The 23,374-nt window shown below is 35.3% G+C and overlaps 2 protein-coding genes and 1 long non-coding RNA gene across 3 annotated transcripts in view; 1 reads left to right on the top strand and 2 right to left on the bottom strand.

The window, feature by feature from the left end:
- LOC136026412 (uncharacterized) overlaps nucleotides 1-23,374 on the bottom strand; it is a 411,673-nt gene that overhangs the window by 153,166 nt on the left and 235,133 nt on the right. The window lies entirely within an intron of this gene.
- The window catches only part of LOC136026404 (guanine nucleotide-binding protein-like 3 homolog), a 31,546-nt gene that overhangs the window by 7,058 nt on the left and 1,114 nt on the right, over nucleotides 1-23,374 (top strand). The window contains exon 3 of the mRNA XM_065702968.1: nucleotides 18,059-18,248. Coding sequence (XP_065559040.1) covers nucleotides 18,059-18,248 — 190 coding nt within the window. The remainder of the gene's footprint in view (nucleotides 1-18,058; nucleotides 18,249-23,374) is intronic.
- Nucleotides 3,920-6,809, bottom strand: LOC136025653 (type-2 ice-structuring protein-like). The gene is made up of 2 exons (XM_065701637.1): nucleotides 6,731-6,809; nucleotides 3,920-4,451 (listed from the first exon to the last, which is right to left on the bottom strand). The coding sequence occupies exons 1-2, from the start codon at nucleotides 6,783-6,785 to the stop codon at nucleotides 4,018-4,020; spliced, it is 489 nt and encodes a 162-aa protein (XP_065557709.1). The 5' UTR covers nucleotides 6,786-6,809; the 3' UTR covers nucleotides 3,920-4,017.

Genomic DNA, 23,374 nt, shown 5'->3' with positions numbered 1-23,374 from the left:
ATGCTTTGGTTCCGAAAGGGTTTTCAAGGATCTCCTACTGCAGTCCTGTTTTACTAAGAAAGCCCAATTCCAGCTCATTCCTAAGTTTTTACGATTTATTAAGGAGTTATGATAACTTTGGTTAACTAAAAAGGAATTGACGTTTTTTCCTGTTTTATTAGGGAATGATTCCTTTCCTGTCTATCTAAGTTGAGAAATGATAAGAAGTTGTTGCTGTAGTAAGTTCTTATCATTCCTTAACTTGGCTAGACAGGGAAGGAATCATTCCTTTTCATTCCTTGATAAAACACGAAAATTTTGCTTTTTCCTTTTTAATTAGTTAAAGTTGTCATTCCTTATAAAACATAGAAACCGAGTAATGAATTGAAATGAGACTTTATTAATAAAACAGGTTTTGTGTATTCAATTCTCTTGAGAACAAATGACAGCTTAAAATTACTTTTGAGTTCAGTTTTGGCAAAAATAAATAAATAAATAATAAAAAAACCACTAAAGCCAAATTTTATGGAAAAAGCTCGCACATTTAATTTTCTTCTGGAAAGTTTAAGAATGTTAATTTACACCCTTTCAGACCTGCTGAAATAGGCACAAAAGACCTTACAACCCAAAGTTTACGCAGCCAAAACTTCTTTGCCAGCCAAAAACGTGATTTTCATCAGCGTTTGAAGTTACGCTAAGAGAACTTATGCATTATGTTTACGCATTAGGAAATATTATGAATTAGGAAATAATGTTTTTATTAGCGTTTGAAGTTATGAGAAGTCTTGATAATGTTTGACTCAAGGTTCGACCCAACATCCTCCAGCCTATGATAACCATGGCAAGAAGAGCTATTCTATTGGGTTGTACATGATAACTATATGGCTTACGGGAAACAGCCTTTTAAAATTGCAGATGTGGTGTGAGACGGATAAAGCTTTGAACCTTAGACCAAAAACTACGCTCATCGATAAAGAGAAAAGGGGGTCTCTGGTTTTGACATCAGCTCACACCCTCTGTTCCCCTTTTGGTTAAGAAGGAAGGATTTTTTTTCCAACAAAACGAAAAAGCAAGGGTTTTTCCTGCTGCTTGCGCTACGGCTTTAAGAGAAGGGAATTAACAATTATCGTGCCATCGGTAATGCCAACATTCTTTGTTGTAATTACGTTTACGACGGAAGTTTGATGTCGGTATGCAGATGTGTTGGTTTTACTGGTCGGTCACTCAAAAGGAAACACCAATTGCTTTCTCTATTACGTTGAAGGCAAGCCTAGTGCGCAGAATTTCAATATTTTAAAAGTGAGGGAGAGCCGTGGGGATGCTGCATCTGTCATTTTGTTCTTGCATGCCTTCTTTGGATGTGACACTTCGACACTACATCAAGATGGCATGTATTCGGTAAGCTCGTCAGATTTATACTTACGAAAAGCGACTAGCAATTTCCGAAGCTACTTCAGTGTTCAACCAAGACACTGTATCGAGGGATTAACTGGTGAAAGCTGGAGAGCAGGCGTAGTCTAGACCTTATAAAGCTAAAAATGGTGACATGGTCCTTTCCCTACGAAATAGGATTTTTGTCAGCCAACTGTCGACGTCTATATCCTTTGTCAGCCTTGAAAGACTTCCACCCACACCCTCAGCTTATCGATATTGCTTCTATCGCGTCTTCTTTCAGATAGCTAATCGGAATGGAAATCATTCCAGTCTGAACCCTACTTCTTTAGGTTAGTGCCTTCAAGATTGTGAATTCTTGCCTGTTATGACGGATACCAAGGCCCGTGCCATAGCGGCTGCTTAGTTTCATCAAATGCAGTTGCAAGTCGGGCTGTCAAACAGTAAGATGCTCTTATTGAAGATCTTGGTTGAGATGCACTCTTGCCTGTTCAGAATGCTTAAGTGAGAATTACATGGACGTAGTTGAGGGTCAGAGGAACCAAGACGAGGATGAAGCTGTAACAACTGCTAGCATAGAGTCAAAGCGAATAAATCAATTCTGTAATACTAATTAAGAATGTTATACCAATCAGTTTTAAGCAAATTTGTTTCTCACCTTTCACATGATTTTTGTAAGTTCTTACCATCCAAGTACTGCTTTCTTTTAAACCATTATTTCTGTGCTCTAGGTGACCAACACGACGGGTAGATCATACCATTATTTTTAAGAATAAATAAGGGCTGATTATTTCGTTGAAATTAGATTCCTCGACTATTTGCACTAAATTTTCTTTTCTGACGCGTTCAGTTTAGTGGGAAACAATTCTCCTATTTTTGTTCAAAAGATATATATTTTTGGACTTTTGGCTCAATTTTAGGCTACCTAAGAAGTTTAAATACGCGAATTTGAGGTCGTAAGGTTTTTAACGCCTAGACTTTGGGTAATTCAGCTTGTAAGATAAGTATTAAAAAATGCCACCCCAAAACATTCTTGAAGAAAAGCAAATTTTCGGGCTTTTTTCTGTTTTTCGCTTTAATGGTTTTTTGGTGAAACTGACGTCGAATGCAACTTTAATGCTTGAGTGCGTTTTCAAACGGTCCGATTACGCAATAACCAAGCCTGTAAACCCCATTCAAAGAAAAAGCCTCAAAGAAAAGGATCACTTTTCCAGTTTTGGTCTAAAATTTGGGCCTTTAAGTTTGATCTTGGGGCATTTCTTAGTTACAGATTTTTTTTTTAGTTTTTATAATCTATTCTCCACATTTTCTGAATCAAAGAAAAATCTGCTTCGGCATCAAAGTGTTTGTATTTTTTAGTATTTGTAGTAAAATGCTCATATACAATGATCCTGGGGCTACATTCACTGATTTCCTCCAATGTTAAAAAGAAGGTGTTTTTGTGGTCATGGAGTCATCACTGTGAACTAAAACTATCACTGTGCTCCATCTTAGGGTTCTTTGGGAGCATCCATGCCTCACAATCATCTGATTGTTTCTAAGTTTGCATAAGTAAGCTAGTTTTTAGCAATGCAATGTTAACCTTTTAAACTATTTACATATTCATAAAAGAACAATTACTTTTACTTTTTTATAGTAATTTGGGCTGTTTGAAGTTTTATTTTGAAACTGAAATTCTCTTTGCCGTTCCACTTGGAAATGATGAATCCCCATTTAATCAAAAACCCAGTGTACCAAAATTATTTCTGAGTTTGAACTGAAAAAAATAACCATTCCAATTTTTTTTTTTTGGGGGGGGGGTTTGAGGGGGGTTCAAGGCCTCGATAAGAATGTGCTGAAAACATTCCATAAATCTCTATGTTCATATATTGTTACGCCTAAGCAACGTGCCCTTTTGGACTTTCAATATTCTAAATGGCTCTTCCTAAAAATGGTAATGGGGTTTATGTCTTTTGATTTTGGACAATCAAAGCATTGATAAGTTAATACAGATCGGGCATTTGGGTTTGAAACATACAAAAGAAAGTTAAAATTTTAAGCGATTTGCTCAGCTTGAGGTTGGTGAACTACCCAGTGGATGTCAAGTGGAGACCTAGTAAAATCTCCTAGGCCCGAAAAATTCCTTTATCATGATATCTAGACATAGTTCCATTTGAGTGGGGCCAATCGTTATTAGATATAAATTTTTAACGGTAGACGTAAGAGCTTCCCAATCTGGTATGAATATACCAATAGCACATAGCAGTTAAAACATTAATTAGAGAAAAAAGGGAGAAAAGTGCAAGGGCGAACCTTCAGTTTTTCGTTGGTTTTCCTTTTCAATCTTTAATAGTCATTTTTGATTCTACAATCAAAGTCTTTTACAAGTCTTTGAGCTGGGTATCAATAAATTCAGTTTTCGGAGTTACAGATCAAAGTTGGTTCACTAAGAGTTTTTAAAGTCGCTACTTAGAAGGTGCTAGGACTTCTAAAGCTCTCTAATCTGTTAGGTGAGCTAAGAGTTGCCAAAATATAGATAGGAATAGGCCTAATTTATAACAATGAAGACTTCTTTATAACATTATCTCCCGTTTTATTTTCATAGTCACATTTTAACAGTTGGTATGCAAAACAACTATTTTTATATGTATGAGAAAGAATGTGGTTTCAGTTTGCATTGACTGCAGGCACCTTACAGACAACGTATTTTTTGTCACTCAAAGTGGATGATAGATACCAGGAACCTGTTTCAACATCTAAATAGTGAAGATAATAAGGTTCGTTTATATACCAGCTCGTAGGATCATAGTCAACAAGTGTACCATCTGCCCAGTGTGTATCTTTGAATAAGACTCCAAGCCATGCATCACCTGGAATGAACTCATTCAAAAATTGATGCTCTTCAGCCGAGTGAATGGAAACAATGTCTGTACCATCTTGTCTACATCTTGAAATTGCCCTTGCCCAATAAACCGGCTCTTTGATGGCGTAGCAGTAGCATCCGTCCTGAAAACAGGCTTGGGTGTATCCGTCTGGACAGGTGGCTTTCTGCTTTTTGTCTGCTAAGGAGCTGTCTGCTCTTGCATTAGCAATTGCCGCCTCTGTGAAATTAAAATAGTTTAATTGGTGCATAATTAGCCTAGCTTCTTAGAAATATGATTTACATCCAGAATAGCTTATTTTGAGTTCCCTCCAAACATTGTATTAGCCATTTGGAAGACAAATGGATTTGACCCTGCCTTTTAAATTCAAATACTAACTTCACTTTCAAAGTACTTGGATGACCTTAAATTTTCTAGATTCATAAAAGAGAGATCGGAAATCTCTTTTTTTAAAATTGATTTGGCAAAGTGAATACTAAAACTTACTCAAACCCACAGACAAAACACATACACACACACACACATCACACACACACACACACACATCAGACACACACACACATCACACATACACACATCATACACACACACACACATCATACACACATTGTTTGTTGTATCACGATTCGGAGCAGTATCACAATCTCATTAGTGTTACCATGTTGAACCGCAAAATAAATAAGCAAAAATTTAAATTTAAGCTTAATAATAAGCTTAATAATGTTTTTTATCTGAAAAAAAAAATTCGTGTTTACCTTCTAGAACATAGTTTTCCACTCAAAAATAGAAATATGGTTGAAAAAAAAAAGCTTGGTGGAACAACTCCAGATAGAATTCTTTGATACAGGCTATAAACTTTGCTTCAGTGAAATTGTTCTCTCTCTCTCTCTCTCTCTCTCTCTCTCTCTCTCTCTCTCTCTCTCTCTCTCTCTCTTCTCTCTCTCTCTCTCTCTCTCTCTCTCTCTCTCTCTCTCTCTCTCTCTCTCTCTCTCTCTCTCTCTCTCTCTCTCTCTCTCTCTCTCTCTCTCTCTCTCTCTCTCTCTCTCTCTCTCTCTCCATATTTGTCTCTCTCTCGAAAGACAAATATGGTTAGAAGACAAGCGACACCAAGATTCTGAGCGAGTCAAAATGAAAATGAAGAGCAGACACACGCGGTTAGAAAAAAGTAAACAGAAAGTTTGAAGCTTAGTAGAAATCGTTGTCATAAATCGGACTTTCTGTAATAACCAAATATCTTTGAATAGACTCAGTATGAAAAGACATTAAATTGCGTAAAAAGCAAAAAACTGGTAATTGTGAAAATATTTGTATATAATTTAACAGGAGATTACAACAATTCAAAAACCTTACAAAAGAAAACCAAAAGTTTGAAATATTTTTGAAAAAAATTCAGTATGAAAAGACATTACATTCCTGAAAGAGCAAAAAACTGGTAATTGCAAAAATATTTTTACGTATTTTAACAAGGAATTACAACAATTCAAAAATCTTAAAAAAGAGAGCCAAAAGTTTGGAACCTAGTAGACAATCGGGTTTAGAAATTGGGCTTGTTTCAATAATCAATTATCTTTGAAAAGACACATTATTATTTCGTTAAAATTGATATCCTGGGATATTCTGACCCAAAAACGATCTAGATTGCATCAATACAGCAAAAACATTGTCACGTTTGTCAAACTTATGTGGAAAAATTGAAGATTTTCATGCATGGAGAATTTACATTAAATTACTTAAAGAGCAAAAAACTGGTAATTTGAAAATATTTGTATATATTTTGACAAGGATTACGACAATTCAAAAAGTTTAAAAGCGGAAAGTTTGAAGCTTAGTAGAAATCGCTGTTAGAAATCGGACTTGCTTGAATAATAAAATAATATCTTTGATAAGACAACAGTATGGAAAGACATTAAATTGCTTAAAGAACAAAAAACTGGCAATTGCTAAAATATTTGTATGTGACATAGGATTACAACAATTCAAAAACCTTAAAAAAAGAAAACCAAAAGTTTGAAGCTTATTAGAAATCGTTGTTAGAAGTCGGACTTGCTTGAATAATCAAATAATTGCGGTTAGAAGAGAAGCGACAAAGAGAATCCATATATAGAAGCCTGCTGAGTGCCGGGGCCTGGCGGTGAACTATATATATATATATATATATATATATATATATATATATATATATATATATATATATATATATATATATATATTTATACATATATATATATATATATATATAATATATATATATATATATATATTTATACATATATATATATATATATATATATATATATATATATATATATATATATTTATACATATATATATATATATATATATATATATATATATATATTGTTTCAAGAATCTGATCTGTCTGTGGAATAAGCCTTAAAGAGGAACAGAAATTGTCCTTTTGCTTTTATTTTTGTTTGGTCCTGTTAATCATTTCGAAACTCTATTTGGCACATTGAATTTGCTATTTTTATTTTTACCTGATAAGGCAGCGATTGCGATTGAGATGATTAGACACAAAGACTTTACTGACATGATTAGAAACTGAAAGATAATAATTAGTTTCCCATCTTTTATTCTTTATTCTTTATCTTAAGTAAACAGGGGTTTTGTAGCGTCAAAATTTTTATGTGAAAAAAATATGTGTAAATACGGAAAATCATAGCCTAGTTATTCAAAGATATTTGGGAATTAGTTTTTAAGAGGAAGCGGGTACAATATTTCGTGAGAGATTAAAGCTTCTAGAGAAAACTTCTTCTTTTTTTTTGTGTCCCTGAATTTAACTTTTCTTGCTTTTTGACTTGTTGTATCTAGAAGGGTTGTTTGAAGAAACTTCGACCGTGGTAATCAGTATTTCAAAGAAGGTCTGTTTTAATAATTCTTAATCGTTACTTTGTGAAGTTTTGATATTTTATGTACTAAGAAATAGGATAAATTAACTCATTAAGTTGTCTAAGCTGAAATACTTAGAGATATGGAAAACTGAGCTTTTGGAACCGGGCGAAGGGGAGCTCAAAGATTCATTTCTAATCGTTTTTCTGCTTGGCACCTGATTTTACTATCTTTAAGTACCCAAGGTTTCTTTATATGCAGAAGAAGGTCAAGCGAGGGAGAAAGAATGATTGGAGGGGGAAGGGGCTGGAGGGAATATTAACATACTTGCATAATAATGATAGATGGTAATAAGCTTACCAAAGCTATGGATGTCATGTGATTGATTTTCTAACGATAGTTTCGACAGGACCTGTGTCTGTCATCATAGCTTAGGTAAGCTTATTACCATCTATCATTGTTATGCATAAAAGTCAGGTTGGTCTCAGAGAATATATAACATACTTGCAGTTGAATCTTATACAGTATCTATTTACTTTGTTCCAAAGCCCAGCAATTATTGCTTTTCCTTTACACGCAGTAGGTTTACGGTGTAAGGAATTGTCGGGTAGGTTAGAGAAAATCCAAAAAGATTCCCAAGAGTTATCTTTAATGAGGGTTAAATCTGTTATATCTCCCTTGTTCGTAGAACTAAAATTCCTTTTTAGGAACGAGAAAAAAAAATCCTTATATTCCGCCAATTTGTGGTTTCTATAGTCCCTGCACAAATTCACTTCCTGGGTCTCCCTTGTTCTGCTTTAACAGAAATTTCTAATTTTACTCCTTTAAAATTTTCCGTAGAAAGATATGCTCTAATACTGCCTTACAGAGAGTCACGTCTGTCCAATGAATTCTTTATTTGTAGTATTCCGTCGTCATTTTGTGTGGAGTGGTATGGTTGCAGAAATTTGGTATGGGCTCATTCGATTTTGAAACTGGGTGTCTGAAAACTGCTAGGGGACTAGGAAATCGGACAAAAAACCTTTTGTCCATAATCAGTTTGGTACTCGCAGCCTATGTTCTTGGACCAAAAGGAACATAATTTACTCAAGAAAAATGTTTCTTGGAGTCAAGGGCCTCCCAAATATGGGGTCCAATAAGGGGCCAGTTTTTTCATTGAGGAGTCACTCCTGCTACTCAGAATCTCTCTAGGCGTTTACCCCCTGGAAACACATGCTCGTTGAAAGGAAAATATTCCCAAAAATTTACTCCACACTGAAAATTTCCCCAGATAATCCCCCCTGCAGAAAAACTCCCCCGTGAAAATTTTCGTATGTTTCCTAATAACATATACTATACATATACATATACATATACGCTCCTGGACTTAGATTATGCTGATGATTTAAGCATATTAGATGAAAGTGTGAGCAAAATGAATGAATTTTAAAGGTTTTACGAGTTCAGGGTGCTAAAATAGGCTTGAAAATTAATGTTAAGAAGACTAAGTCACTAAGGCTAGGAATGAGTGAAGATGAACAGGTGACCTTAGGTAACGAAAAGATTGATCAGGTTGGGAGCTTCAGTTACCTTGGTAATATTATTAGTAAAGATGGTGGGAGCAGTGAAGATGTTAAAAGTAGAATAGCTAAAGCTCAGGGTGTTTTTTCACAGTTAAAAAAAAAGTTTTCAAGAATAGAAAGATAAGCCTACAAACCAAGATTAGAATATTGGAAGCTACAGTGATGACAGTGGTCAAATATGGCTCTGAAGCATGGACACTCCGAAAAGCAGATGAAAATTTACTAGATGTTTTCCAGAGAAATTGCCTACGGATTGTTCTGGGTACCCGGCTGACTGACCGTATTTCAAACAGTTGGTTGTACGAAAAGTGTGGTTCAATCCCGCTTTCTGGGGCTATAATGAAAGAAAGGTTGAGATGGCTAGGCCACGTTCTACGGATGAAGGATGACAGATTACCGAAGATTGTCCTTTTTGGCCAACCGTCTGGGGCTACACGGAAAGCAGGTCGTCCTTGTCTGGGTTGGGAGGATGTCATAAATAAGGATTTAAAGGAAATGGGAACTTCCTGGGAGGGTGTAAAGAGGGAGGCTTTAAATAGATTAGGTTGGAGGAGGAGCGTGCGTAGCTGTGTTGGCCTCAGGCGGCTTGGTGCTGCAGTGAGTTATTAGTAGTAGTAGTAGTATACTATCTGTAAGCAATGGACAAATTAAAAAACTTAAAAAGGCCCTTAAACTTCTACAATAGGTTTCTCTAATTGTTTTGTAGTTCGGGAGGGAGGGAGATACCTCAAAGGGTGCATTTTAATGCCAAAATATCCTAGCTCTCATTGAGCCATAAGATAAATACAGAATTAGTTCTAAAGAGAGACGAGGGGAGGGTGGAGCTATAAATTGATGTATAATCTCCAAGGCCGTAAACAGGACTTTTGTTGGGGTGGAGGTACAAAAAAAAACTTAAAAAACGCGTCAAAAACGTTCTGGGAAAATTTCTAGTCTACGCTGTTATTAAGAAATTAAAGATTAACATTAAACCGCAAAATGAACAGAATTTGTTCAGTATAAAAGTGGGACTGTCCCTTTCTCATTCACATCTCCATCTCATGGTTGCAAACTTCGCTGTTATTATGAAATTAAAGATTAACATTAAACCGCAAAATGAGCAGAATTTATTCATTATAAGAGTGGGACTGTCCCTTTCTCATTTACATCTTCATCTCATGGTTGCAAACTTCGGAGGGGGCTCATTTGGTCAAAAATTGAGAGTTCCAGTCCTTCTTTATAAGTCGAAAGTGATTGGAGACCGACCAGCCGCAGGGGGAGGGAGTGTTTTGAGAAGGAAGTTTTCCTGCTGGGAGTATTTTCTGCGGGGTGTGTTTTCCGCGGGGGAGTATTTTCTTAGGGGGAGGGGGGTAAATGCCAGCCACCCTTAGAATATGTTTGATGGCGTATTTGTTTCAATTCCCATGCTTTGCTAGGTCCTTTTGTCGATTTTGAGATTCCCATTCCCATTTTCGTCAAAATTATTGTTCGAATAAAGATGAAAACGTGATCCCAAGTGAAATCTAATTGAAAAAATATTTGAAATGTTTTATTAATTTATTTGTGCGATGGGGTTTGAAGTGCATAACTACAGCACTTAAGTATCAAAATGTAACTATCATGTCATAAATCTATATCTATATATATATATATATATATATATATATATATATATATATATACTAATAAGTTGTCTGTATATATATATATATATATATATATACTAATAAGTTGTCTGTATATATATATATATATATATATATATATATATATATATATATATATATATATATATATATATATACCGACTTTTGAACATGCAACATATAATTGTCCATGGGAAAAACAATCTGTATTCAGATCTATACCTCATTATTCTAATGATTGCCCTTGAGCTTTGTTGATGGCGATTGCTAATCGAACATTCCCTGTGTCCCCGGCGTCCCCGTTGTAGTTGTGTCCCTGTGTCCCGGTCGTCATTTATATTCCCTGTGTCCCGGTCGTCATTTGTGTCCCGGTGTCCCAGTCTGTAATTTCTCTTTGATTGTCGCGGTCGTCATTTATATTCCCTGTGCCCCGGTCGTCATTTGTGTCCCGGTCGTCATTTGCTCTTGCCATTGTAGGTTCTTCAGTCATTTTACAATTAAACATTTTTCCGTCCACGATCTTCTTACAATTAAAAATGTGTCTTCGAAGGATTTTCTTAAATACCTTTAATGACGTCAACTAACTTCATGACGACATGATGACATGACGTCACTCGACAGACACACAAACAACTTATTTATATATATATACTAGCTGTTGGGGTGGCGCTTTGCGCCACCCCAACACCTAGTTGGTGGGGTGCTTCGCGCCCCCAAGCCCCCCCGCGCGCGTAAGTCGTTACGCGCCATTGTAGTTTTGTCCCTGTGTCCCACCTGTGAATAGAGATAGATCGGTGTCCCAGTTTGTAATTTCTATTTGAGTGTCCCGGTCGTCATTTATATTCCCTGTGTCCCGGTGTCCTGGTCGTCATTTGTGTCCCGGTGTCCCGGTCTGTAATTTCTATTCAAACAATCCCTGTGTCCCGGTCGTCATTTATATATCCCGCCTGTGCCCCCGGCGTCCCCGTTGTAGTTGTGTCCCTGTGTCCCGGTCGTCATTTATATTCCCTGTGTCCCGGTCGTGATTTGTGTCCGGGTGTCCCAGTCTGTAATTTCTCTTTGAGGTTCCCGGTCGTCATTTATATTCCCTGTGTCTCGGTCGTCATTTGTGTCCCGGTGTCCCGGTATGTAATTTCATCAGTTGACAAACATGACGTCAGTCGACAAACAACTTCATGACGCATACAGCTCAATCCTTATAATGATGTCAGTCGACAAACATGACGTCAGTCGACACACAAACTTGACGTCACTCGACACACACACACAGACAACTTATTTATATATATATATATATATATATATATATATATATATATATATATATATATATATATATATATATATATATATATATATATATATATATATATATATATATACATATATATACATATCTATATTCACAGGTGGGACACAGGGACACAACTACAATGGCGCGTAACTACTATAGCGCGTAACGACTTACGCGCGCGGGGGGGGGGGGGGGGCTTGGGGGTGACGCAAAGCGCCACCCCAACAGCTAGTACTTAGTAAAATTTGGGCTTTAGTAAAAATCCAACTACTTTGATTTTGCTCTTTAGCAATACCCCAAATACAAGTTCTTGAAGTAAAGTACTTTGCGAAACTCGTAACGAATGTCAGCTCTGGATAGCACTGTATTTTAAATAGTGAAATCCGTAGATTTATAACAGCATATTCTTATTTTATTTCCTTAATCTTATTTTGACAGTCCACAAACATAAGTCATTATCGCATTTGGAATTGCCACGTCTGTGAGGTTTTGAAGCAACTTTTCAATCAAGATGAATTTATGAAATAGTACGTAGATATTAGCATTAGCTTTGAGGTGAGCCCTTGAAAAGCTCTCTATGCTGTTCCAGTGTCCCACTAGTAGTGGAGGAAAAAAAAATAAGCTGCTTAGAGGGGAGGGGGCTCGTAGCTATCATTCATAGCAACGCTATCAATGATAGCAACCATTGATACCTATCGTTGATTCTAAAGACTATATTACCTTTTCGAAAACGGAGTCGATTTGACTACTTTTTTTAATTTTTACTGTTAAAGCACTTGATTGTCTAGTATATTTTTTTTTCAATTCCGGAAAACAAATCCCTTTGCAAAATGACTAATGCCTTAACATAATAGAAAACGTTTTGGCTGCTGAATGCGAGTTTTTTTTTTTCAAAGCCATATTAAATAATCATATGAGTGTCGAAGAACACTAATTTCGGCTTTTGTACTCCCTATCTTGGATATTAAAACATTGTATTTCCGTTCCTCTAATGCAGTCAATCTAGGTTTTTGTTACTTTTTTTCCATTTTATCGACCCACTGCTCAGTTTGTCATCTTAGCCTTCTAGGAGGAGAAATTCGATTTTTCGAGTTTGTGAAATATTATATTTCGTTCTCTATTTCAACAGTAGTTAATCAAAGTAAGCTAGGCTGAAATTTTAACTCAAATAAGCCCCTTCATGATTATCTACGACCTTTGATTTTGTACAATCACCTCTGGAAAAACAAAAAATTAGAAGAGACCAAAAACCAAATCCCCATTCTAAAGCGTGATTTTCCTCGATATTCAACAATGGGGAATTTTAAACCACAAGTTAGGGTTTTAAACCATAACAAATCTGGCTTTCTTTGGATTTGCATTTTGCATTTTGACCCTCTTTGGGTAAAAGCTGGGTTTTGTAGCCTGTAATGTTAGATTGCTGTTCCGTGATCATGCTGATGTGTGATCACTCTTTTACTTTAAAAGGACAGTAGAAATTGTGTGTTCTGCTCAAATGAGCCCTGTCTCGATATTATATGAGTACCAGTTCGGCACGATCACCCTGAAATAAAAAAAAAACACAGGTTAAAAGAGACATGCGCATTAGTGCTGCTCATGCAAAGATTTTTACTCGTTGTACAAGGTGATATCTTTAAGTCTCTAGTATAGGCTTTTCAGAAATGGTGATTTCAATGGTGTATTCTTTCAAATTTTGACGTCATTTTTTAAGGGGATCAGGTTCTTTTTTTTGGAGTTCTCCAAAATTCCTTTTCGTAACTGCCAATGGTCCTTGAGTTTAATGTAAATTTCCAAAAGTGTTTTGATTAGAAAACATTTTTCACAGGGCATTTCCTTAAAAAAAAACTTACTTTAAAAATTAGCCCACTATGTGTAGTGGTTTGTTGTTTACTGCGTTGCAGCTTTTGCTGCAACCATGATAAATGTAAGAAATGTGTAAAACCGACAAGATTGGCACAGCTAGCCCAGGTGGTAGAACCTCAGACTCTGTTTCAAGTTTCAGGCTTGTAGACCCGAGCATGTTGTTAGCCTTTTTCTCCTCGGTAAAAAGTGCATATAGTTAGAATATATTCCTTCTCTTTTTGTAACAATTGCATTTTTTGGGATGAGAATCAATCTTAGTCTAGAATACGCGCTGAGATCTATAAGGAATTCGTCGAAAGAAGAGGGAAGTTCTATTTGCAAATTGTCATTTCCAAAGTTAATTATTTTTACGTATAATATGCTATGTTCTGTTGAATGGATAGATATAACTTAATCACTGTATTAAACTTGGAAGTAAAGAGAAAAACGATATAAGTGATCTGCATGTTGCTGAGCTTAAAGCAGCGCAATATTTAATTGGTATCTTCCAGTGCTTTCAGGTTTATGCACTGTAGAGCACTGCCTGTCCGATTACTAGCTGTGAGGGTCGAATGCTCGAGCATCGGTCACGTCTAAGTGAGGTTGATATGTGATTTGATCCGTGGGACTGGAGAAAGGTAACAAACCTGGTGAATTCGGGTTTTCACTTGCCAAAATGTTTGCAAATTGGACCATTTTTGCTAGTTTTCTGTATTGTGTCATTTCTATATTCTAATTATCAGCCCACCGCGGGATGGAATAGGATATGACTCATCCTTCGCAATAAACACTAAATTAGAAGACAAAAAATTAGAAAATTATTAGAAAATTACAATTAGAAGAGAAAAAATAAAGCAATATATTCCACTCAGAATTAAGTCTTAAGCAGTCGTGTTGTAGAGTTTGTATAATAACACCTCCATATAATAGCCTGTCATAAATGAAAAATTTACCTAGCATAAAAGTGCCTTATGAGAAAAATGGCTTGTCATGGCTTGTCATATTATATTACATTTCTTGGTTGGCTGAGGGACCGTCAGGCCTTCTGCAATATTCGATAATTTGTGCTCGTTTAAAAATAAAATCGCTTTTTATTTTTCTGTTTAAATTTTTTTTTGTTGATCTAATTTACCTGATAAGGTGGTATTACGTGATAAGGTGTTTTAATTCCCTATCTACAAAATTGCGAAATTTTTACTGATCCTGAGAAGGATGATTACGGATGTGCTTATTTGTTCGTTTCTTTCCCAGAGGTAATTTTATTGAATCAACGGTCGTATGATATTTGGAAACTTGCTCCTTTGAACGGAACCTAAATATCCTAGGGTTCTTTTTTAAGTTGTAAAAGAGATCAGACCACAGAAAAGTGAGATTTATGCCATTTTGTGGTACAGGGGAATAGGCTGAAGCTTCAACAAATACATTCTCATGCATACAGAAGTTTCCTTCAAACTAAAAGCTTTCTTGGACTAAGCCCAGAATATATAATAAAACGTATCTGTACATGCCTTCACTAAAGATTTTTTTCAAGATTCAAGATTTTTATTTAAACTTCTGCACAACACACACAATATAAAAAAAAGGGTCAAGCCGGAGACACAAGGTCGATTGACAAAGACCCGGGAAAGGGGGAATGAAGAGGAGACATCTCTTCTAAAAACAACATTTCTTTGAAGAACCCATTTGAAAAGAAGAAACGAATGACCTTCAAGATCACTTTCTTTTTATTTTAGCCCCCCCCCCTCCTTACACAAACAATGAAAAATGTTTAAAAGAGTGGAATTTTCAGGAGTGATTTTCATTTTTGAAACTTTGATATGAAAAATAAACTTGAATATGCGCAACAGTGAAATGGACAATAAGCAACGAACAACCCTTGTGAATGCTAACTGTTACTTGACTAGGATGTTTAAAGTGAAATCTGGGCTACAATATACGCATCAACATTAACACCTTTTTAAGCTGATTTTAAATAGGAAAAATTCTTCGTTTGAATTTCTTCACCAAAAGTTATCAGCGTCAGAACATTTCAATTCGAGACACACAACTACACCTAAAATTGGTGTAAGCTTAAGGAAAATTGTACTGTGTAATCCAAGGTGTCTGAGAAGTCTTAAGTTATTATTAACAAAAATGTGTTTGAAAAAAAAAGAGACATTTACCAGGGATAGTTACATTGAACCCTTGGGCGTGGATTAATAGTGGAGGGCAGTTCAAGTAGAACTTTGAAGTTTCAAAGTACTAGTGACCTTATCAAGTAACAAAAGACGCTTCACGGCATCAAGTTGCCTGATTTTACTAATTTCTCTTAAATAGGGACAGAATACTATTGAACTAAAATTCCGTGATAGCCAATCGGCTTAGAAGTGTCGAAAGGACATATACTTGGCCTCCTAGTTTTACAAACTACACTTGTGTGTGCTGGAATATTCATTCCTAAATATAGATTCTGTCTATAATACAATTATCATTATTAAATTGAACCTTTTATCCAATGAAATTAACGGTGTTAGAGCTGGAAAGTATCCAGGATTTTTGTTCGGAAGGAAAGCGTGTTACCAAATAATATACTCCTTTGGATTTTGACTAACGGTCTCGAACAGCATCAAGTTTGAGCTCCTGTGCTTGAAACTGTTAGTCCGCCCCATTGCGGACGACGATACGCCCAGAAGGGATAAGTTGTATCTTTGTCTGGATTTTTTTTTTTAGCCCGTAAAGAAGCAAAGAATTGACATACACGGTAGGTACATAAAGTTGACCAAGGGGTTTTGTTAAATTATGTACCATAAGTGTCTACAGAAATATAAATGACGAGTTTTATTTTCTCCAAAATCTATATGAATTTGTTTATGTAAATATTCATGTTCTTACGGATCAAAAGCTTTTTCTGGGAGCGGCAGTACTTACAGGTAACCTCGCCCGTATCTCTCGGAGAGAGATATTTGGGGAAAGGGTAGAGTCGCACTCCCTAAGAGAAAAAACGGCACACAGAAGCCCTTCCTGTAATTGGAAATTTTTCTTCATTGCTGCGCCAAAGCTCAAACTCTTGGTTCCAGGTGTCTGACTTGAGTAAAATATTCCCACATGGTTCAAGCGAAGACTCTAGTTTCATGGTCTTAAGATTAACAGAAACAATCTTGAAAAGGACAAAGATAATGGGATACAGCAGAACATTATGGCAAAGTCTAAAACGTTGTTTTAGCTGTTCCAAATTTGCTAGAACCGTCGAAGAAGACTGCGCTGATTTGCGCTGTACTATGTTACTAAATGTATCGAATGGATTGGAAGCGTAGTATTCAGAAGCAATGGGAATTGCTTCGATAGTCTGCGAGCCTTTGGATCACGTTAATGCTCTGCATAAGAACCTCTAACACTACCAACAGAACAAATTATCTTGGTTTGCTTGGGAAGGAAAATCGTAAGCTGAAACAACTGAAGAAGCAATCTTTTAGCTCGTTGCGTCAATTGGGGAAAAGTCACGCCATGCTGGATTTCCAAAACATCTTGTGACAATGCATTTACACGTTGTTCTGGGGATGCTTGCCCAATGTTGGTCAGTTTAAAACAAAAAAAATTGAAAAATCCTTTTACCCTACATTTGTGAGTATTATACGCAACTATTTGTACCGTATTTGCTTGTAGCAATTACCTTAAAGCGTGATCAATTCAACAGGTAGTTTAGCATTACTCAAAGTTTCAATTTGCAACCATTGGATATATTTTTATTGTGCATCTTTTTTCACTTATTAAAGAATTGGAAAAAAAATTCAGGAGAGCGAAGGTTATATATCTGAATGACTGGAAAACCGCTAATATTTTGGTCAAACCTGATTATGATATTACAAACGAACAGAAACTAAGTAAATAATTAAGCATGGAATAGCCACATTAAAGTAAAATACTGCACAAAGGACGAACGTAAATTATCCTGCATATGAGGGTTTGGTCGTCCCACTATGCTTCAGGAACCGAAAGGAACGTCTAGATGAGCGAAATGAAACATTAGTTGCTCGGTCCAAGAGCCGGGCTCCATTGGTGATGTTTAAACACTTCGTTAATATAACCAAGATTTCTCAATTACGGTCCGCCTTGTGGATTGGTTTCGTCATGAATCAGAGCTTTTGGTATCAACTGATCTCGAAGCTTGTTTTGAATTAATTTTGTAAAGCTTGTCCACAGAAACCGTCGACCTTTGGTTTTAACTGGAAAATGAGGGGTGGAGAGTTTCAACGCATCCCATTCTCCATTTTCTTCTGTTTGGAAAGATTTTCTACTCCAGCCCCTACAGAAATAGATTGCCATATAACACGTTAAGGCAGTGGTTTTTAAACTGCGGTACGCCTGCCCCTTGGGGTACGCAACATTCTTAAAGGGTACGCGATTTGTTTAATTTAAGATTTTTTGAAATATTTTAGCTATAGTTTATTTTACCAGTAGCTGAGAAGGGGTACCTAAAATGTTTTGTGGCTAAAAAGGGGTACAATGCATAAGTAAGATTGAGAACCAATGCATTAAGGAATACAAAGAAAACAAAAATGGTACACTGACAAACGTGTTTTTTTTTATTGTTAGAAACACCATTTTATTTGAAAATTGCCCAATTTGGTTCTAAATTGAGTCATCATTACAAATTCTTAATATCATTTTTTGTAGCTTGCATCCTTCACTATCAGCAAGCCAGAAATTGAAGATAAAGCTGAAAGCAATCCAACTATGACAAAAAGCAATTTTCGCCAGAAAAAAGTCAAAATTGATCCCGAATCATTATTACCAGGAAACCAAAAACTGGCAAAACTTAACAAATTGAGGATGAAAAGGGAAAAGAAAGAACGTGCTAGAAGAGGTAACTGAACTATCTACAAATTTTTACTATATTTTAGTAGTTTTAGTCAAACCTAAGATCATAAAACTGTAGACACTTCCGTTATCAAACAGTTCGTGGTAACGAACTGTAGTAAGGAGCGACCCGGCTCAATAGTAACCGAAACTCTAAAAATGGAATTTTGATACCAATAGTTACGTCGAAAGAATCGCATTTTAATGCTGATTTTAAATATACAAATTTCATCAAGATCAGTTCTACCCATCAAAAGTTACGAGCCTGAGAAAATTTGCCTCAGTTTAGAAAATAGGGAAACACCCTCTAAAATTCAGCGTATCAGAGAACCTTATTGTAGAAGTTTCAAGCTCCCATCTACAAAAATGTGGAATTTCGCATTTTTTGCCAGAAGACAGATCACGGATGCGTGTTTATTTGTTTTCTTGTTTTTTTGTTTTTGTTTCTTCCCAGTGGTGATCGTATTGACTGAGTGGTCCTAGAATCTTGCGAGAGGGCTCATTCTAATGGAAATTAAAAGTTCTAGTGCCCTTTTTAAGTGACCAAAAAAATTGGAGGGCACATTGGCCCCCTCCCACGCTCATTTTTCCCCAAAGTCACCAGATCAAAATTCTGAGATAGCCATTTTATTCACCATAGTCGAAAAACCTTAATAACTATGTCTTTAGGGACGACTCACTCCCCCGCCGTCCCCGTGGGAGGGGCTGCAAGTTGAAAACTTTGACCTGTGTTTACATATAGTAATGGTTACTGGGAAGTGTACAGACGTTTTCAGGGGGATTTTTTTGGTTTAGGGGGGAGAGTTTAGGGGGTGTGGTTACGTGGGAGGATATCTCCATGGAGAGACATCTCATGGTAAAAGAGAATTTCAATGAAGGGGGCGCAGGATTTTCTAGCTTTATTGGAAAAAACAATGAAAAAATAAATATGAAAAGTTTTTTTCTACTGAAAATAAGGAGCAGCATTAAAACTTAAAACGAACAGAAATTACTACGCATATGAGGGGTTTACCTCCTCGTTATACCTCACTATTTCTGCTAAAGTATTTTTAGTAATTTCAACTATTTATTCTACGGCCTTTGTGATTCAGAGGTCATTCTTAAGGAATTGGGACACAATCTAAGCTTTAGTGTAAAGAGCGACGTATCGACGAGGGTTGAACCCCCTCATATACGCAATAAAAACATACGAATATAGAAGTTCGTTACGTAAGTTAATTCGTAAGTTAAGTATATTTTTTACCAATGAAAACGTTTGTAAAAAATTAAAAGTTCTAGTTGCTTTTTTAAGCAATCAAAAACTTGGAGGGCAACTAGGCCTCCTCCTTCGCTTCTTTTTTCTCAAAATCTTCTGATTATTTGCAATTAATTAATAGGCAAATTCTGTTTTAATTATTTATGTGAGGAGAGCCAAGATCAAAACATGCATTAATTCAAAAACGTCCAGAAATTAAATAAAAAAAGTTTTTTTTTAGCTGAAATTAAGGAGCGACATTACAGCGACAACAGAAATTACTTCGTATATGAAAGGGGCTGCTTCTTCATCAACACCCTGCTCTTTACGCTAAAGTTTTTTACTGTTTTAAAAAGCAGAGTTTAGAGAAAGAGTCAAACTTTAGCGTAAAGAGCGAGGCATTGAGGAGGGAGCAGTCCCTTATATACATGAAGTAATTTCTGTTCGTTTTAAGTTTTAATGCCGCTCCTTACTTTCAGCAAAAAAAAACTTGTTTTTTTTTATTTAATTATCTAAAACGCCATCTATACATGTTTGTGCTTTCATTGGTAGAATATGTATAAAAAAAATTGATTGACAAATAATTATTCCTCGTTAATATAAGTTAACCCAACAGAGAATAAAATAGCTTCTAGGACTGGGAATGAACGTATGAATGGATTCGAGAACTCTATTACTAGAAGCCAAAGAAAAACAGAATAAATAAAAAAATACATATTAAATAAATAGTAAATTCAATCAAATCAGTAAATAAAAATAATACCAAGAAAAATAAAAAAAATAGCACGATTAATTCTAGACATTGAGGTTTTTTGTTTTTTATCTGTTATAATTTTAAAATCGAGGTTGTAAATAAATCAGATATGTAAAATGAAATTTTTCTCTCAAATTATACTTGTTAAAAACATAAGGGATAATATATCTGATGGAATGTAGGTTTTCAGTCCAATGTGCTTATAATATATAAATCTACTGGTCATCTTGCTAGCCGGTCTTAGTAATAATAATAATAGTAGAGTTAATAATAATAGCTTATCGTAAGGTAAGAAGCTGTATTGACTAAAGTAGCAAATGCCAGCACAAGGACGTTATGCAGAGCATGAAAATCAATTTTTTGAAAAGGAATATTTTTTTTAATTAATTAATAATAGTTTATGTTCAATTAGTTATACTTATTACACATTCTTAAAAGTTTCAAGTTCTTTAAAAACTCCACCACTGTCCGAAAGTAACAGTAGCATGTGACTATATGATATATATTTATAATGACTAATATATTTATAATGCTATATTAATATTTATAATGATATATATTTATAACATATATTAAATATATGTCGCATATGTTTGAGATTTCTGGACTTACTAAGATAATCATATTGAACAGAATGAGCGGAATACCTAGTTTAGGTGTGAGATTGTTGTATAGGTTAATTAATCGCTTCCCATTCGCCACTCTCTTTAATTTTGCTTCAAAATCGTGGAGCATGACGAATAAAGAAAAGGAAAAACATTTACATGCCACTCTGCACTTTAGCCTCTAGATCCATTAAAATGACACAGTTTTCTCCTTTAACCCCTTTAAAAAATTAAACTGCTATTTCTAACCTGCTTACAAGGTAAAAAAAAAACTTGGATTCGAAAAAACATTTTTTAACAAATCTTCATTAAACAAAAGATGGCCAAAAATAAAATTCAAATAATTTTCCAAGCATAAAACTACCACAAGTTTTGCAGTTTACTGAAAACAATCCAAAATTTGAGCTGAATGTTTCTATTTATCATGATATCCAAACAAAAATACTATCATCACCAAATCAATGAAAAAACAAAACGCAACAAATGAAAGCGGATTGACAGTTTAATATACATACACTGATTTTTATTCCTTAAATTCTTATTAATTTTGGATTTATTAAAGTCAAAAAGTGAGAACAATTAAATGTATTTTATTTTAAGTAAAGTGCAAATTGTGTTCTGGCCTTCAGAAGGCATGGGGGCTTTAGCTGTACTCATATTAGTTTCTGCTCTTTTTGAGTTTGAATCGGTTATATATTGTAATTTCGGTTCGTTTTGGGCTTTACTCATTTATTGATGGTTTATCTGTATTAGTTTTACGCTTAAAAAACTATTCGACTTTACTCTGCTCATTTTTCGTTTAATGTAGCTCTTTACTTTTCTTTGAAAAACTTGTTTGGTAGAAAAAGCATTAAACTTGTTTTCAGTCTTTTTCATTTGAAATAAAAAGGATATTTTAAATCTGTTGTTTTTTTTTCTATAAGAATTCGTAGTTTGGCTTGCTATTTATAGATTGGAGAAAAGCTTTCAATAATTTTTAATAAGATACGGCTTTTTGAAAATCTGTACACATAGTATCGTTTGACTTGCTTTTTATTAACTTGCATCCACAAAGCTTGTTTCAATTTTGCTTACTTTTCTCTTCAACATTACCAGCATGTTTCATTGTGATGTCCTTAGCTTCAGTAGTACTAGTAGCAGTCGCCGTAGTGGTAGTTGTAGCAGTCATAGCAGTAGTAGCAGTTGTAGTAGTTGTTGTAGGAGCTGTAGTAGTACTAGCAGTGGCAGTAGCTGTAGTAGTATCAATATTTTGCATTTTCACCATCCTCTTTTATTCCGTGAATGTTTTAACTTAATACCCTAGACCATTCCTGGGATACCGCTCAAATGCTCTATTGACAACCTGCTTGTACAGTCTGTTTTTGTTTAGCTTAAGATCCCCCTAAACATTCCCCGAAAGTTTCGCCTTAATATCAATCAGTTGTGTTTGGTGAAAAGAAGAGTAATCGGGGGGGGGGGACTAATTGCCCTCCTTTACTTTTGACTCTTAAAAGGGAAATATAACTTCTAATTTCCAACCAAAAGAGATTCTTCTTAAGTTTTTACAACCATCCCATCCATAAAAACCTTAAATACACCCAGGGCATAACTTACAACCCTTGCCCCCAGGCTCTAAAGGGTTTTTTCAACTTCAAAAGCCTTTTTATATGCTTTTTGGACTATTTTGAATAAATTAATATCCTAAAATTTCTATTGGATGCATTTGGAGACATTACGACTTGTGTTTGTGGGGGGGGGGGGTATCTGCCCTTCAATCACTCTGAATCTTAAAAAGAGCACTAAAACCTCTGATTACTAATCCAATGAGCCCCCTTGTAAGTTTATACGATCACCCTTTCTATAATAAACCTTACTTGTCTCCAGGGTATAACTTATAATCCTTGACCTGAGGGCTGTGGGGGAGTTTTCGTCCTCAAAAACATAATTTCCGGACCTTTCGACTACGTTGAATGAAATGGCTGTCTCAAAGTTTTGGTTGGATATGTTTGGGAAATTGTGGTCCTTCGATACGAAGTGCCCTGGTCTAAGACCAAAAAAAAAAAAAAATTGTGCCAACATCGTTCTGTATTCAGGCAGCACTACTGTGCTGCCTGAGTACATATATCTACATATACCAACATATATCCACATATGTTGGACATATATCCAACATATATACCACCATATATCAACATATATCAACATATACCAACATATATCCACATATGTTGGACATATATATCCACATATGTTGGACATATATCCAACATATATACCACCATATATCAACATATATCATAGACAGCACTACTGTGCTGTCTATGATAATATTGAAAATCTTAATCTATTAGTTAATTTAGAAACCTCACAATAAAACATAAATCATTGCATTGTATACGAAGATAGAAAAATTACTATCAAAATAATTTAGAAAGGTTAAATTTTAATGGGGCAGAGAATGCACCGGTTGTGAAAAAGATTCTTGAAAAATGTCCATACATTTTTAATCACCCAACAGAGGAAAAGTCAAATAATTTGATTTTAAACTATCGGTGGTGGCA

This window comes from Artemia franciscana, chromosome 4, assembly GCF_032884065.1.
Source record: "Artemia franciscana chromosome 4, ASM3288406v1, whole genome shotgun sequence".
Classification (NCBI taxonomy): domain Eukaryota; kingdom Metazoa; phylum Arthropoda; class Branchiopoda; order Anostraca; family Artemiidae; genus Artemia; species Artemia franciscana.
This window is presented reverse-complemented; position numbering and strand designations above follow the sequence as displayed.